Source organism: Phoca vitulina, unplaced genomic scaffold (assembly GCF_004348235.1).
Source record: "Phoca vitulina isolate PV1807 unplaced genomic scaffold, GSC_HSeal_1.0 scaffold47, whole genome shotgun sequence".
NCBI lineage: Eukaryota > Metazoa > Chordata > Mammalia > Carnivora > Phocidae > Phoca > Phoca vitulina.
The window spans coordinates 5,727,572-5,744,736 of record NW_022589750.1 but is presented as its reverse complement, the minus strand read 5'-3'; the positions used below and the strand labels follow the sequence as shown (position 1 = coordinate 5,744,736).

The 17,165-nt window shown below is 43.3% G+C and overlaps 1 protein-coding gene across 1 annotated transcript in view; it reads right to left on the bottom strand.

Moving 5' to 3' along the window:
* The window catches only part of DNAH9 (dynein axonemal heavy chain 9), a 338,385-nt gene that overhangs the window by 143,800 nt on the left and 177,420 nt on the right, over nucleotides 1-17,165 (bottom strand). The window contains exons 40-43 of the mRNA XM_032431745.1: nucleotides 14,174-14,276; nucleotides 13,378-13,617; nucleotides 4,586-4,747; nucleotides 1,351-1,547 (exon numbers count right to left, since the gene is read on the bottom strand). Of these exons, the coding sequence (XP_032287636.1) occupies nucleotides 1,351-1,547; nucleotides 4,586-4,747; nucleotides 13,378-13,617; nucleotides 14,174-14,276 (702 nt within the window). The remainder of the gene's footprint in view (nucleotides 1-1,350; nucleotides 1,548-4,585; nucleotides 4,748-13,377; nucleotides 13,618-14,173; nucleotides 14,277-17,165) is intronic.

Below are 17,165 nucleotides of genomic sequence, written 5' to 3'. Positions count from 1 at the left end.
GGGGGGGGGGGGGGGGGGGGGGGGGGGGTAGGTGGGTGGATGGATGGATAGATGGGTGGGTGGATGGATGGATAGATGGGTGGGTGGATAGATGGATAGATGGATAGATGGGTGGGTGGATAGATGGATGGATAGATGGATGGGTGGGTGGATGGATAGATGGATGGATGTAAACAAATAGATTAATCATGACAAATGCAGCAGGGCAGTCAAGTTATGTAAGGTGAGGACCCAGCAGCGACAAAAAGGTACAGTTCAGAGAGTAGGCTGTTTGAAATGGAGATTGTGGAGACAGATTCATCGCTGATGACGGAAGTTCTGGGGTAGGAACACGGGAGCGAGTAGCTGAGGGGGGACTGGAGCTAACGAGGCCAAGGGGCAGAAAGACTAGGTGATACATAGATGTCAGCCGGAAAGAACGATGTGGTCAAGGAGGGAAGTTGGCCCAAGTACCCAGGTCATTGGTAAGTGTTGGGGAGGGACTGGATGTCAGCAGATGGCAGTAAGAAGGCGAGGTAATAAGTATGAAAGTCTAGTTACTTGTGCTTTTGAGGAACTGGGGTTTGTGAAGGATAAAGGGAGAAATGGTTTAAATGGGCCACTGAAATGAGGTGGGAGAGAAGGAGGGTCCTTAGCTCTCTCTAGGGCCTGGGGTACATAGAATGGGGGAGGAAAAAAGAGCTTTCCTCACCTCAGGGGTCAGTGAGGTTTCACTTAGAATCATCAATGAGGGGAAGTTCCGAGAAGTTGAAGATGAAGTGGGTTTTGCTGCTGAGGTCCACAGGTACCAGGGGACAGGGTGGAAAGATTTTGGAAGGTGGGATGTGACTCAGTTGGGGAATGTAAAGAGCCATCAGAGGGACAGAATTTGGTGTAAGTATACATCATCCAGGAGGCTTGGTGACTACTCTCACTGATTCCGTTGACAGCAACAACACTTAAGAGGGTATTTAATTTTTGAAATATGTGAGCATTTAAAGAAAAATCTTCCATCTCATTATTTTAAAGTTGGCCCTCAGACTCGTATGGGGTGGGAACATGGGTCCTGAGCTGTTCTGGTGCCTCTTTTATGATCTCAAATTTTCCCTTGGTGTCACTGTGGTCCTACCTAGGGATCATAAATGACAGACGAGGAAATAAATCCAGTTCTGCCCGAGTTCAGCATCCTGCTGCCTCCTAGGGCCGGTGGAGGATGCCGCGGCCACTGCTCTACCAGCCACTCTTGACCTCCATGACAGAAGCATAGCTGCTTTCCTGGTTTGATCAAGGTGTCCTCAAATGCCCAAAAGAGACGTCTGACATTGGGAAGAAGAGACAATTGAGGAAAGGCAGGAACAGCAGCACACTTACACATGGCGCATGGCGTCCTCAAAGAGAACCAGGTCCATCACTGTGTTGACTTCATTGTGGTTCTCCAGGGCTTCCACCAGAGTCTGGGTCAGAAGTTCCCACGACAGGACAGGCATGTACTTGGGCTCACCGATACCACTGGCAAAATGGCAATACATGTTCAGGCTTTGGGTCTGCTCCACAGTCTCATCAATATCCTGGTGGTGGAACATAAGCATAAGGACCCCCTTTACCGACTCAGTTCTGGTTCCACAGAGTAGAGACCCCTCATTTGCTTTTTCTCTCTGGACACTTCCTGCAAATTAAGTATCAGTGCTGCTTCCACCACTTCCTTTCTCCTGAGCAGCTCTTATGAAGTAGAAGTTTAACATTCATTTACCAGCTCCATGAAGTCATGGGTGATGTTTATTATTCCCTGTGGGCTGAGGATGGGAAATGGAAGGTGGAAGGTACCCGTCCCATATGCACAGTAAGAGTCCATGTCTGGGCAGAGGAGATAGATTTCCCTAAGCAGGGGAAGTTCTGACTGGGAGAAGCACCTGGGAAAGAGGAAACCTGCATGCTCTTTATCAGCAGGGACGTTACCCCGGGAATGAGTCACTACTGTAGGGTTAGCTTTGTAAGCCCAAGGGATAAGAGTCATCAAATCTAATGGAGGGGAAGTGAGGATGATAGTCTCATCTACAGAGAAACCAGGACTGCTGCCTGGTTTATAAGAATGAAATGGAAAGAGTTAAATATCAAAGAGTTATTATACTTTGAAGGTGATTTCAGGGCCATGGAAAGCCTTTAAACTATTCTGGCTTTGCCACACATGAACAGTAAATGTTTAATGCAAGGCAAGAGAGCCATTCTTGCTCACTGCAGAAGGCACGTGGGGAAGTGATGTGGGAACCCATTTACCCAGTTTGAAAATGGCTAATATACTGGGAATTGGTCCTGCTGGAAGTCAATTTACACTAATGATCTAGCAGAGGAATGACTGAAGTACAGTTCTGAAAAGGCTGGTCTACAAAGACTCTTTGATGAGCAAAACAATGTGTCTCCGATGTTATGATCAGAGTTAGGGTACTCCGGAGGGAGAGAGAAAATCAACTCGCCTGGTGATTCAAAGATTTCTTAATAGCGACACCACATCACACAAGGGCCATTTCTCGGAGAACTTTAAGATTTCACTGGTAGAAACAGGACTGTATCACTTCCTTGGTGGAAACGTGGCAACTTTTCTTTAATACCGCTGTCAAGATCTGATGCAGCCAAAGGTACTTCCGGCTGGCATTTCAAATGTTGTTGGGGAAGGATGACGGCAGTATTAATTATATCTCGGTCTATGATCTAAAGAATGTGTTCTTAGGATACAGACCTACATGGGAACCTCTATTTCAAAGGCTGAATGTTGGTACTCTGAAGTGCCAGCTCAGATCAATGGGAAAAGAGAGTCAAGGCTTGTTTGCAGAGCTAACAATGAATACATGAGTTGGCAAATGCTACAGTGCTCAGAGGGGCACCTAAGATGTGAGGGTACTGAATATTGGGACATAGAAAAATGATAAGTGGGGGAATTTCAGGGTGTTCATACTAGTAAAAAGCCAACTGAGATAAGTTACTTAAAAATGCTGTCTAAGGGGTGGCTGGGTGGCGCAGTCGGTTGGGCGTCTGGCTCTTGGTTTCGGCCCAGGTCATGATCTCGAGGTTGTGAGATCGAGCCCCCACATGGGGCTCTGTGCTCAGTGCAGAGTCTGTTTGGGATTCTCTCTCTCTCTCTCCCCCTCTGCCCCTCCCGCTTGTGCTCTCTCTCTCTGTCTCTGAAATAAATAAATAAATCTTTAAGAAAAAATGCTGTCCTCTCATGTAGGTTGGGATGGACTGTAAGTATCTTCAGAGGTAGATCCAGGATGGTATCAGGAAAAAATCTGGTGCCAGACCTAACCAGGTGAGCTTAGGGACAACATGGTACATTTAAATACAAGTTTTGATTATTTCTAAGTTCAAGAGAGGACAAGCAGTATGTGTGGAAAATATGCAGATCTCGTCAACTTTTAGAAGGCTCAGTGTCAGTTGTGGGGTAATTTTGACACTAGAAGTGTAGTATGATCGTAGGCTGTGTTAATGTGTGCTTCCCAAGGCATATTCTATGCAGTATTCATTCTGCAAATTATTAACAGGTTTTATGAAAGGAAAAGAGTTTTAGGGTCTCATACATTTGGGAAATGATAAATGAATCAGGGTTATTTAAGAATTTTAGGGCTTTAATGTGCTAAAAGCACTGTGAATTTCCAAGAGAGGGAAAGAATATGAAGTATTTCTCAATTTATCATGGATATCTTCTTTCCAAAGAGTGTATTGTAGTGCAACTAGTTAGTGGAGTAACAAAATTATAGTGTATAAGAGGGAATGATGATCTTGCTTTTGGCCAGACCTCAGTTGGGTTGTGTGATGAAAGTCAGACACCATGATGAGGGGGGTCTGAAGTGCCAGCTCAGATCAATGGGAAAAGAGAGTCAAGGCTTGTTTGCAGAGCTAACAATGAATACATGAGTTGGCAAATGCTACAGTGCTCAGAGGGGCACCTAAGATGTGAGGGTACTGAATCTCAGTAGGGGGGACCTGACGGAAAAGTAATCAAGATGATGGCAAATTTCTCTGGGTTTGAAAACAAGCCATGTCAGAAGTGGCTAAAAGAACACAGGCTATTTGGTCTGGAGGAGAGAAGACTCAGTAAGGACAAGACAAATGATCTTAAAATATTTGAAAGTTTTTCATGTAGACCTAAAATTCATGGACAGGGAAATAAATTTTAGATCATTATTAGAAAAAAGTTCCAGCCTTTAAAATTGTTCTAAAGGCTCCAAATTTCAAAATTGTTCCAAATTCCCAGTCATTAGCAGCTCCAAAATGGCACCCTTTGGAAAGATGAGACTGGCCATTTTCAAGGATGTTGGAGCATCCACTGGGATGACCAATCTGGAAAATGCTACTGAGAGGAATCAGTATATGATGAGGAATTGGATCAGATGATCCCCATAGACCTTTTCAACACTGACATTCTATGATTAATTTGTGCCTTTTGTTGCCCTAGCATTTTTCACCTCAGCAAAATAATGATAGATTTCTTTCCCTATCTAATCTCTGATTTTTCCCCCAATTTATGAGCTAGATTTTATCATTTGGGTGATTAATCTGCATAATTATTATTTTTCAAATGTAAAAGAATTTTTTGCAAGGCAATACTCACGTCAAAAATTTTCTTGACCACTTCTGTCTGGATTTTATCAAAAAGATCAAAGTCCTTTTCTTCCACCATCTTATCCCGATAAACCCGATTTGATTCATGCAGATAGAGCTTTACTAGGTCCTGTGTGGATTTTACACATTCTACTGAGGAGAAGAGAATGCCCTTTAAAGAGAACAGAGAAAATATCATGTGAACAACAATTTACAACTACAACAGCTGTAATTTATTGAACCAGTTATGTGACTGGTACTGGGCTAGAAGCTTTGTCAGATAAAACTCATTTAACCACCATGATGATCCTACAAAATAATTTTTACTGTATCCATTTTGTACAGCGTGGACATTGGGATTCAGAAAGACAGGAATTATGCCTAATGTCATATATATAGTATGCGGTCTTAGGACAAAACCACAAGGTTTTGAAACTAGGTCTTCCTGACCTTAGAGCCTGAAATTTTGACCATTGCATTCCAAATAACCACAGTGAGGAGAGAGGTAGCTTCTCTGCTATATTTCAATTCCCTAAGTGCCAACTTGAAAACCAGTCTAGGGGACGATTGTTTATGTAAAATCAGAATGATGACAAAGGGTTGGAATGACTATAGCCAACTTTTGCAGGTCAGCAATCCATTTATTTATTTCTAGTAGGTTCTCCTTCCATACACCATAGGGATTATTCCAAATATTTACTATTCTTTTAAATTTTTTCTGTCACCTCACCTCTCTCTGTTACTATTAGTCAATGTCTTAGCCTTCCTTTTCATTGAAAAATGGAGACCACCAAGATTAGAGTCTCTCAATGACCTCAACAGGTCATATAACTTCAAACTCCTCTAAACCTGTGTTTTTCCCATTGCTTTCTTTTTTATCATAGAGGGAAAGGGGCCATTTAATTATTCCTCATCACCAATGGAATAATGCTTTGACTCATAAGCATGGCATAAAGTTCTGGTTGTAATAGGACTACCAGTCTAGTTCCTCATGATCACTCTTATCACCACTTCCCATAAAATCTAGATTTCAGTTTCACCAAATTAAAATTATTTTATGATGCTGCATATTTTCTGTGCCTTCATGCCTTTTGCTTTTCTTGCTATGCTCATATTTCAAGATCCAATTCAACTGTTATCTCTTTCTTGAAGTCTTCCATGGCACCTCCCTCTCTGCCCAACAGCATACCCTCTGATGTGCCCCCACTTAACGCTTTATATATACATCTATTTGTTTCTAAAATCGTTCTTCTTTGTACAGGTTTGTTTCTTCCAGTTCATGATGAGTGTCTCAAAGGCAGGGAAATTGACAGGCTTCATTTTGGGTGTGGTTTATTTTTATCATTGTATTATTGGCATCTAGCATGGTGCCTGACATAAACTAGATTCTCAATGAGTGCTCACTGAAAGAATGAATGGACTAATACTGAATCCTTCAATTACTATAACATAGCAAGAACCTCCATCAAGATTTCTGCTTTTGGTAGTGGCAGAATACTGGATTACAAACCAATCCACTGAAGTCAACTACAAAAGATAGGAAAATTATCTTTATTTTTTAAAAGATTTTATTTATTTATTTGATGGGGGAGGAGGGGCGGAGAGAGAGAGACCAAGCAGGGGGAGCAGCAGAGGGAGAGGGAGAAGCAGACTCGCCCAATGCAGGACTCAATCCCAGGACCATGGGATCATGACCTGAGCTGAAGGCAGACGCTTAACTCACAGCCATTCAGGCTCCCCAGGAAAATTATCTTTAAAGCTTCATCTTTCTAGAGGCATTACGGAGTTACCAAGGCAGCAAGGACTCAAAGGGCTAAATTACTAGAGAGAAGAAAAGGAAGAAAATGAACCCCAAATCTAGCACTATTTCTTTTTCCTTTGGACATTTGCCAATTCACAAGTAATGGCTTATAAGTTCAGAAACTGAAAAGACAGAGAGGCAACTGACAGGTTAAGATGCTGAGCAAATTTTTTTTAAAAAAGATTTTATTTATTTATTTTGACAGAGAGAGAGAGAGACAGCGAGAGAGGGAACACAAGCAGGGGTGGGGGGTGGGGTGGGAAAGGGAGAAGCAGGTTCCCTGCTGAGCAGGGAGCCCAATGTGGGGCTCGATCCCAGGACCCTGGGATCATGACCTGAGCCGAAGGCAGACGCTTAATGACTGAGCCACCCAGGCGCCCCGATGTGAGCAAACTTATCTCAAGGGTAGGAAGGATGAAAATTGAAGTTCAGGGATTACCAAGAAGGGGGTCATGGTGAAAACCTCATGGGAACCCCTCAAATGGTTATACACTAGGAGTATGAATGAATCACAAATCATTTTGTTCTCACAGAAACTGGAGCCCAACTTCAATCTCCTCAATCCCCGGTAACTGCTTGGCAGAAGCAGAAGCAGACATATGTAATCTCTGAAGGAAAATAGCATCATCTAAACCCTCAAATTATCTGCACATTTTAAAACTCCTAATGTCTGGAAATAAAACAAAAATTACTGGGAATACCAGGAGATACCACCAAATCAAGAAAAAACTGACCCATAGAAGATCTAGGTATTGGAATTATCAGACACAAACTTTAACAAAACTATCATTAATATGACCAAGACATTAGAGGACATCATATAAATAATTTCATCGAAGAATTGGAGTCTTCAAAAATGAATCAAATGGAAATTATCAAATTAAAAATTACCCCAAATTACAGTTACTGACATTAGGAACTTATCAACGGGGTTAATAGCAGAATAGACAGAGCTTAAAATAGAATTAGTTTATAGGAAGAGAGAGTAGCACAAAATATTCAGATTGAATCACAAACAGAAAAAAAGAAAGAGCATAAGGGACACATGAGACACAGTGAAAAGTTCTCATACACATGTATTAAAATACTAGAAGAGGAAGAGAGAGAAGCGGAAGCAACATTTGAAAAGATATTGACTGGGACTTCTCTAAAACTGGAAAAAAAAAAATACAACTGAAAAGATAAGACATCAAACCAGACTCTGAAGTGCTATAAACACTAAGCAGAATAAATACAAAAAATAGCACTTAGACATCTTGGGCATAATAGTGACATTTTTGAAAATCAAAGACAAACAGAAAATCTTAAAAGCTGGCAAGTAAAAAAAAATACATGTACTGTCAAAGGGACAGTAAGAATTGAGGATAATTTATCAACAGAAACAATGGAAGCCAGGGGACAGTAGAAGGATACCTTCAAAATGCTGAAATAGCTGCCAACCTAGAATTCTAATACCCCTCCCAAAATTCTTTTAAAAAATAAGAAATACATTTTCAGTTAAATAAAAACTGAGAGATTATTTTCTAGCCGATAGAAACTACACTAAATACTAAAGGAGTTCTTCAGGCAGAATGAAAATGATTCCAAATGGAAGAATCAGAAATACAACAGGAATATGAGCAATGGGAAGAGTAATATGCGAGTAAATCTAAATAAATGTTGACTTGGGGTGCCTGGGTGGCTCAGGCAGTTAAGTGTCTGCCTTCGGCTCAGGGCATAATCCCAGGGTCCTGGGATCAAGGCCTACATCAGACTCCATGCTCAGCATGGAGCCTGCTTCTCCCTCTCCCTCTGCTCCTCCCCCCTGCTCACTCTCCCTCCTGCTCACTCTCTCTCTCTCAAATAAATAAAATCTTAAAAATAAATGTTGACTAAGACAAAAATATGAGTGTATTATAGGTTTTCAATATACATTGAATTAAAAAATAGACTAAAATTGGAGGGATGTAAATTGTTATAAGACCTTTGCATTATATGGCAATTGATAAAGTACTAATTTATAAAAGAAAAAGAGATGAAATGATGCATCTGGTAACCATTAGATGAACGTAAAAAGATGTAGGCTAAAAGAGGGAGAAAATAAAAAGTAATTAGAATACAAAAAATGAGAGGAAAGGAAACATAGAATAGGTAGAACACACTGAAAACAAACAGTAGAAAGTAGATTTAGTCCTAATATATATTATATAAAATAACATCAAATATAAATGAACTAAATATTTTAAGTAAAAAACTATGATTATTAGACTAGATTTAAGAAATCCAAATAGATGTTGCCTATAGGAGATATACCTTAAACATAAGAAAAAAGAGGCTGAAATAAGAAATTGGAAAACAATACAGCATGAAGGAATTGGAAACAATATAGCATGAAGATACTGACTAAAATAATGTGGAATAGCCACACTACTCTACAAAATTGACTTTAAGGCAAGAGCCATTTTTAGAAATAAAGCAGTGTATTTAATAATAAGAAAAAGGTCAGTCCACTAGGAAGATATACTAATTTTAAATGTGTGTGCACCTAATAACATAGTTTCAAAACACATAACGCAAATATGACATCAACAAAATGAGAAATGGACATGTCCACAATCGCACAATCACACCTTTTAAAGAAACTGACAGAACTGGCAGAACAAGTCGTCAAAAAAATCAGTAAGGATATAAAATATTTCAATGACATGATTTACAAGCTTGACCTAATTGGCATATTGATTCAACTACACTCAGCACCTGAAGAATGCCCTATTTAAGAAGTGCACATCGGTCAAATCTTGGGACATAAAGCAAATCTCAACAAATTTCAAATGAATAAAATAATTGAGTATATTTTCTGACAACAGTGGATGTAAGCTGAGCATCAGTAAGAGAAGGATAGCTAGAAAATCTCTCAATTTTAAAAAATAAAGCAATACTTCCAAATATCCCATGGGTTAAAGGAGAAACCATAGGGGAAATTAAGAAATACTATGAAGTGAATGATAATAAAAATACAACATACGAAAGTTTGCATGATAAGGGTATGGCATAATTAGTGATAAATTCATAGCCTTAAAATGAATGTTTTAGAAGAGCCAAAAGGCTGATGATTGATGACACAAGTAGCCATGTCATGGAAGTTAGAAAAAGGAGAACCTCAAACCTAAAAGTGTGAAGAAAGTGATTATAAAGAAAAGAGCAATTATTAATAATGTAAAAGCAGTTATCAAATAGAGATAGCAAATAAAGCAAAAAAAGCCTATAATATTAGTATATTTTTCAGTTTCTTTGAAAAGATTAGCACAACTGATAACTCCTTAGTAAGGCTGATAAAAGAGAAAAAGAGAAAACCAGAAAAGACACAAATAATCAATATCCAGTATAAGAAAGAAGACATAATCTCAGATACAACAGGTATCTAAAAGATAACCACAGGTTATTATAAATGATTATATGCCAATAAATTAGAAATTGAGAATATCAATATCGTACCACAACTGACACATGAAGAAACAGAAAATCTGAGTTGGCTAATGTGTACAAAGAAATTGAACTCATAACTTAAGATCTTCTACAAAAAACTCCAGATTGTTTCAGCAGTAAATTCTTCTGACATTTAAGGAAGGCTCACTACAATGTTTTACAAAAGCTTCCAGAGAGTAGAAAAAGAGGGACCATTCCCAATGCATTTTATGAGGAAAGGAAAATTATAGGGCCATCTTATTAATAGAGTTGCAAGAAGTATATTAAAAAATAGAAAATGGAATCCAGGCAAAATATAAAAGGCTCAACATGTAGCAATTAAGTTGGGTTGATTATAGGAATGCAAGGGTGATCTAAGACTCAAAACTAATCAATGTAATTTATCACATTTCTAGAAACAATGAGAAAAAATTCGATATAATTATTTCAAGAGCAACAGAAAAATCATTTGTTAAGTTTCAACATACATTCATGGTTAAAACTCTTAGGAGACTATAAACAGGAAGAAATTTTCTTAATCTGTCAAAAAGCATCCCCTCAAACCTATAGTAAGCAACACACTTAATGGTCAACTATTACAAGCCCTTCCCTCTAAAATTAGGAATGCATCAAGAGGCCACTCATACAACTTCTCTTCAACCTCGTACTGGCAGTTGTAGCCAGCACAATAAGACAAGAAAAAGAAATTATAAGATTAAAGGATTGGAAAGAAAGAAATTACTATCACTAGTATTTTTTACCAATAACATGATTGTATATGTATGTATAAACATAATTTTAAACAAAGCTACAAAATAATATTTGTCATAGGATTCTATTTTGATAACATTCAAAAATAGGCCAAAAGAGCTTAGGGTGTTAGAAGTCCAGACAGTATTTACCTCTGGGAGGGAAAGAAAAACCAAGTGGAAGGGAGAAAAAGGGAAGAGCTTTAGGGATGTGGGAATGTTCTGTTTCTCGATCTGAAGATCTAAAATCTTTCTCGTGGGTACGTAGGTGTGATGACTTTGTGGTAATTAACCAAGCTGTGAGCTTATGACTCGTGTCCTTTCCTACATGTATGTTATACTCTGATAAACGTTTATTTTTGCAAAAGAAAGAAATTCCAGTAGGTCCCTTTGGACCCACCCATACCCATGTCTCCGCCTCCCTCCTCCTCGGCTCTCCTAGGTATCAGGCAGGAACCAGATGCAGAGGGCAGGAAGAAGCACCGACCAGGAACCCCAACTTCTTGGACTATCCTTCACAGTGAGGTGCACTATCACTTGGAGCTTATAACCCCAGGAAAGCCAAATGCTCAGGATGCCTGGCAGTTAAGGGCTGAGTCAATGTGAGCACACCAAGCACAGACTCTGTACCACTTTAGTTACGAGTCACATTGAGATGGGAGCGGTTAATGATTTCTGCTACTCGGAGCTCTATCAGATCATGTCCTGATCAGGACAGTGAGGGGAGTGCAGAGAAGGTCTGAATTACTGAGCCTTGGGTCAAGCTGGATGGAGAAAAGCAGCGTGTTTAGGCAACGCTTGTCTTCCGGCAGGCATTTAACCCCCCACTCATGCTTCCATCAGGCCTTCAGACAAGGAGGCGGGGAGGCAGGCAGGGGAAGCTGTGGTCAAGCTCTGAGCCTGAAACTGCCCTCTGGAGGAGGAGGGGAGGGGGCTGTGTGGTTGCAGGGAGGCAGGCGCTCCAGGGAGGGATGCATTTTCCCCACCCACCCTTGTGGCAGGTGGCTGACAGCTGGCCGGCTGCAGAGAGCCCAGGGGACTGCCACTCAGCCTGCCTGAGTCAGGCAAAGACACGGGCCTTCGTGACCATTCATGCTGTCACCTAGCTGGTAACTTCCCCGAGCCTCTCTTAAATTGGGATAATAATGTGCAACCCAAAGGGTTGTCATGAGTGTACATTTCAGGATGTGCGCGTGACAAAGCGTCTGTCCGGGCAAGAGCTGGATGCTTCTGGTAGAGGAAACTTAATGCCCTCCTCCCTTCAGCTCTGCCCTATGAGCAATGTGCATTTGCTCCACTGACGTTAACTCCCTTTTTGCATTTGGGAAATGCAGAAGGTGACCTCCCCCCATCAAGCTGCATTGAGATTTCAGAGAGGGGGTGTGTGATAACAGAGATCTTTCTCCGTTGATACTCAAGATGAGAGATGAGAGTGGGCGCGCACAAACTTTGCTATCGTCCTGGCCTCAAGGCTACAATCTTCAGGCTTCACAGGCTTCGAGTGGAGTCTTTCTTGCTGACAGAATGGTGTGGAGGATGGAGGGCCTGGCCAGGAAACCAAAGACCCGGATTCTTGCTCCAGTTCCTTCACCAGCTGGCTGTGTGTTCTCAGGAAAATCTATAGAATCCCTGGGGGTCTCTGTTTCTCCTCATCTTTAGCAGAGTTAATGTTTAGGAGGTGCATGACCCAGGAGGGCTGTCCTGAGCCAGCTTAGGTGGGTTCTCAAAGACCTGCCCTCACGTGGGGCTTGGTGTCTCCACCGTTAGGTTCAGCCGTTCCAGAACACAGTTGTTAGGTCTCTGAACTAATGTTTGGGGGATTTCTGCTCTTTACAACCAAAAGTCTTGGCTGGACCCTGCAGGCCCTGTATCCTCACAGTCTGGACCTTTGCTAGTCTGAGGTTCCCCGGAATTCTACCTGCACAGGTAATGTGCCCTGGGTAATGAAATCCAAATACACGTGCTCACTGTGGCGGGTCCACCTCACTCCCTGATCATGCCGACTGACATTCCCCAACAGGTGTGGCCTCTGCTTGGTGTAAAAGGCATCCTTCCCTCTATCCTTGCCCAGGGCCCTCTGGGGGAGGAGTCTCTCTGAAAAGCATTTTCTGCAGATTCCTGTCCAGGAGGGGAAAAGTGTGGATTCCACCCTGTGAGGATGGTGTGTATGACCAAGAGGAAGAGGGGGCTGGGCTTTGCCGCATTGCCCTCTGGACGTTGTGGCCATGAAGGGTCAAGCAACAGAAAGCAACGGGCAGAGACAGGGCATCACCATTCAGAGGAGCAGGTGGAAGAATTTCAAATGGCTGTGGCCTGGAAAGGAACCTGAAATTTTGAAACAGAGTCCTCCCAGGGGCTGGCAGATGGTATCTCAAGAATATTATGACATGGCTTTCTTCAGGAAGCGGATCTATCCTGCATGACTCAGGGACATTCTTTTTGATCCCAAGAACAATGGGTATATCAACAGGGCCTGCAAAATAGTTTTCTCTGCATTCCTTCCAAGGCATGCTGGAATCATTACATAACATTTTCTTCAAGATGCCGAGCCTTCTCCAACCCAAAGGAATCAACTCAGAAATGCGTCCTGGGAAATGACGCGTTTGTCATTGGCAAACATAACTCTATTTGGTTGACATCCTTCCTCGTGGATCCCATGGCACCCTGTTTACCTGTTTATTATGCTCATGACTCCATATGAACTGTGCCTTTGCCTAAGAGTTTGGCATTAACTACTGTTTTACTAAGAGTGGAAGGGACCAGACCATCACTAAGCCTTCTGGGGCATCTCTGAGCAGATGGACTCACCTGGAAAATGTTGGCAAAGTCTCTGAGGTTGAAAACGTAGTGGAATTTGATCGCTGTGGGTAGGAACGTGGTGGCAATTTTCTGGTGGAAGGTCAGGGCCAGATTGATGAGCTGGGGGCTGGATTTCTGCAGGGCCGCTGGGAAGTGTCCGAATGTTAGGTGCTGAGTCAAGATGGCGCCATAGATGGAGGCCAGGGCGTCTGCTCCCGGGAAGGAGAGGACGAACACGCTGAAATGACGCTGCCCAGGGGAACAGGCATGTGAGTTAGAGCATGAGTTAGAGTCAAAATCGCCTTCTGGGGATTTGGGTAAAATAATGAGGAATTCTTAGAAGGGCTTTGGATTCTATAATCTGGTCACATTTTTCACACTGAACCTAAACTTGGGTTGAATCTAAATGTCTGGAGGAGTAACAGGCTTGGGGCCTTTAGTCGAAGATGTCAGCAAGTAGTAGGAAGACAACAGAACTTGAACTCAGAGCATCTGAGTCCAAACAAGTATCTGATACTGAAGATCCACATGACCTTCGGAGAGTCATTTCATCTCTCTGAAGTTTCCCTACTCTGAAGAATGAGCAAAATCAGATGGACTCCATGACCCCTTCCAGCTCAAAAAGCTTCATGGTTCTGGGTCTAGGAGTATCTTTGTCCCCCTAGACATGCAAATCAGCATCCTGTATGATTTGTCACTCTCAGAGGCTGAACGGGGGGAGGGCCAATGATTACTTGTCATTGAGTGATATCCATTCTGGTAAGATAGAATTTATTCAGGATTCAGGACCTCAGCTCTCCCCTACCTGAAGCCGTGGGTTGATGGTGAAGCTGCCTGCGGTGGGGTTCATACAGGAAACATACTGGACATTCCTGATCTCCTTCAGGGACAGCTTGCTCTGATCATACCTGGAACAGGCAGAAACCACAGTGACAGATGGGTGAGGGTCCAGGCAGGTAAGTGCCTTTTCAAGGTGAGTTGGGATGTGTCCTATCATTCATGTGTGTGGGTGGTTAAAAAAAAGTCCAGAGGGGGCGCCTGGGTGGCTCAGTTGGTTAAGCGACTGCCTTCGGCTCAGGTCATGATCCTGGAGTCCCGGGATCGAGTCCCGCATCGGGCTCCCTGCTCGGCAGGGAGTCTGCTTCTCCCTCTGACCCTCTCATGCTCTCTCTGTCTCATTCTCTCTCTCAAATAAATAAATAAAATCTTTAAAAAAAAAAAAAAAAGTCCAGAGGGGTGCCTGGGTGGCTCAGTCGGTTAAGCGGCTGCCTTCGGCTCAGGTCACGATCCCAAGGTCCTGGGATCGAGCCCTGCATCCGGCTCCCTGCTCAGGGGGAAGCCTGCTTCTCCCTCTCCCATTCCCCCTACTTGTGTTCCCTCTCTCGCTGTGTCTGTCAAATAAATAAAATCTTAAAAAATAAAAAAAATGGACAGACTGAAGCTAGAGATGCCAGATAGCTCACCCAAGGATGTGTGATCAGCTAGTACCAGGGCTGGGGTCTGATATGGGGAAGTCTGGCTAGAAAGCCTGTGTTCTTGGGGCACCTGGGTGGCTCAGTCGGTTAAGCGGCTGCCTTTGGCTCAGGTCACGATCCCAAGGTCCTGGGATCGAGCCCTGCATCCGGCTCCCTGCTCAGGGGGAAGCCTGCTTCTCCCTCTCCCACTCCCCCTGCTTGTGTTCTTTCTCTAGTTCTCTGTCAGTTAAATCAATAAATAAAATCTTTATTAAAAAAAAAAAGTCCAGATCCATTGGTAGAGACTGAAAAAGGACAAGAGCTTAGGCCCAAATCCTGAGGGGTCCAACATCTACGGGAACAGCGTAGGAGAAAGAAACCATAAAGATGGACTAAGGGGTAGGGTAGAAATCCAGGGTGTACGGCACCCCAGAAGGCAAAGTAGTCAGTATTTCCAAAAGGAGAGAGCAGTCAACCATGTCCAGTGCTGTAGAGAGAAGAAGAAAGACAGCGATCCAACCCAATGGGTCTGTTAGATCTTACATAAAAATAGAGTTAGGGGGTGAGCAAGAACAATAGTTCGGTAAAGTGGAAGAAACAGAAACCAGGTGGTGGGGTGAGCAGTGGTGGGGAAGGTGGTGAAGTGGAAACAGAGCAATTTGGCTTTGTATGGAGAGAGAACAGGCCAATAATTAGAAAATGATGTTTCTGAACACAATAGAGGAAATCTAGGTGAGTCTCAATATTGAGGAGAAGGAACTATTCAGGACTTGAGGGGCAGTTAACGCAGGAGGTGGGAGAGAGCGGAAGCAAGAAGCTGGTGATGGTTCAGCTTCAGGGAAGGTGTGTCAGGACCAGGGAGAAAGGGACGCAGGGGGGAGCAAGTAAGTTGTACAGATATGGGGGGGCGGAGCAAGATGGCGGAGGAGTAGGAGACCTGGATTTCGTCTCCTCTCAGGAATTCAGCTGGATAGGGATCAAACCATTCTGAACACCTACAAACTCAACAGGAGATCAAAGAAAAGAAGAGCAACAACTCTCTGAACAGAAAAGCGACCACTTTTTGGAAGGTAGGACGTGCGGAGAAGTGAATCCGAGGCGATATTCGGGAGGATAGACGGCGGGGGAGGGGCCTCCGACGGCCGCTTCTGGCAAGTGATAGAGCCACGGAGCACAAAATCGGAACTTTTAAAAGTCTGCTCCGCTGAGGGACGTCACTCTGGTGGCGAAGTGGGGGGTGGAACCCTCGCGGGACAGTGTGGTCTCAGGACCCTCGGGATCACAGAAAGACCGGGGGTGCCTGAGTGCGGCAGAGCTCCCAAGTATCGGAGCAGGGAAGCCGGCTGCAGAGACGGAGCCCAGGCGCGGGCTCTCAGCTCGGGGTTGCTATAAACCGTGATCCGCGGCACAGTCGGGCCACAGCTCCTCCAGCAGGGACCCAACAAGCGGCAGATCCGGGGAGACTCACCTTCTTCCCCCGGGAGGAGAGGTGCGGGAGCGCACCGCGGGGATCTGCTGGGTTTGGAGACTCCACCCGGGGTCGGGTGCCAGATAGAAAGGGGCGGTCACAGGCCGGGTGAGCGCGGAGTGTGGGCAGAGACCGGGGAGACGGGAGTGACTGACTGCTTTTCTCTGGGGGCTCGCTGAGGAGCGGGACCCCGAGTTCTCGGCTCCGCCGGGGCGGAGACTGGGAGGCCGCCATTTTCACTCTCCGCCTCCAAAGCTGTACGGAGAGCTTGCAGGGAACAAAAGCTCCGGAGAGCAAACCCGAGCAGATTACTTAGCCCGGACCGGCAAGGGCGGGGCAATTTTGCCTCCGGCAGAGACATTTGGGAACCACGGCAACAGGCCCCTCCCCCAGAAGATCAGCGAGAACAGCCAGCCAAGACCAAGGTTACCGATCAATGAGAACGGCAGAACTCCAGCGCTAGGGGAATACTCCACATAGAATTCATGGCTTTTTTACCATGATTCTTTAGTCTTTCAAAGTTAATTATTTTTTTTAACTGTCTTTTTTTCTTTTTTCCTTTTTTCTTTTTTTTTGAATTTTTCTTTTTCCCTTTTTCAACCAACATCTTATCAATCCCTTTTTTAAAAAAAAACATTTTTATTTTTCATTTTTAAAGTCATATTCTATCCCTTCATAGTAGTTACCCGTATTTTTGGCATATATATATATAAGTTGTTCTCTCTTTAAAATCTTGAGATAGTTTCTTCTAACAGATCAAAATATACTCTAAATCTCTAGTGTATGGTTTTTTTCTACTCCCCTGCCTGATCACATTCTCTCCCTTTTTTCTTTCTTTCTTTTTTTTTTAATCCTCTTCTTTCTTTTTTCAAACA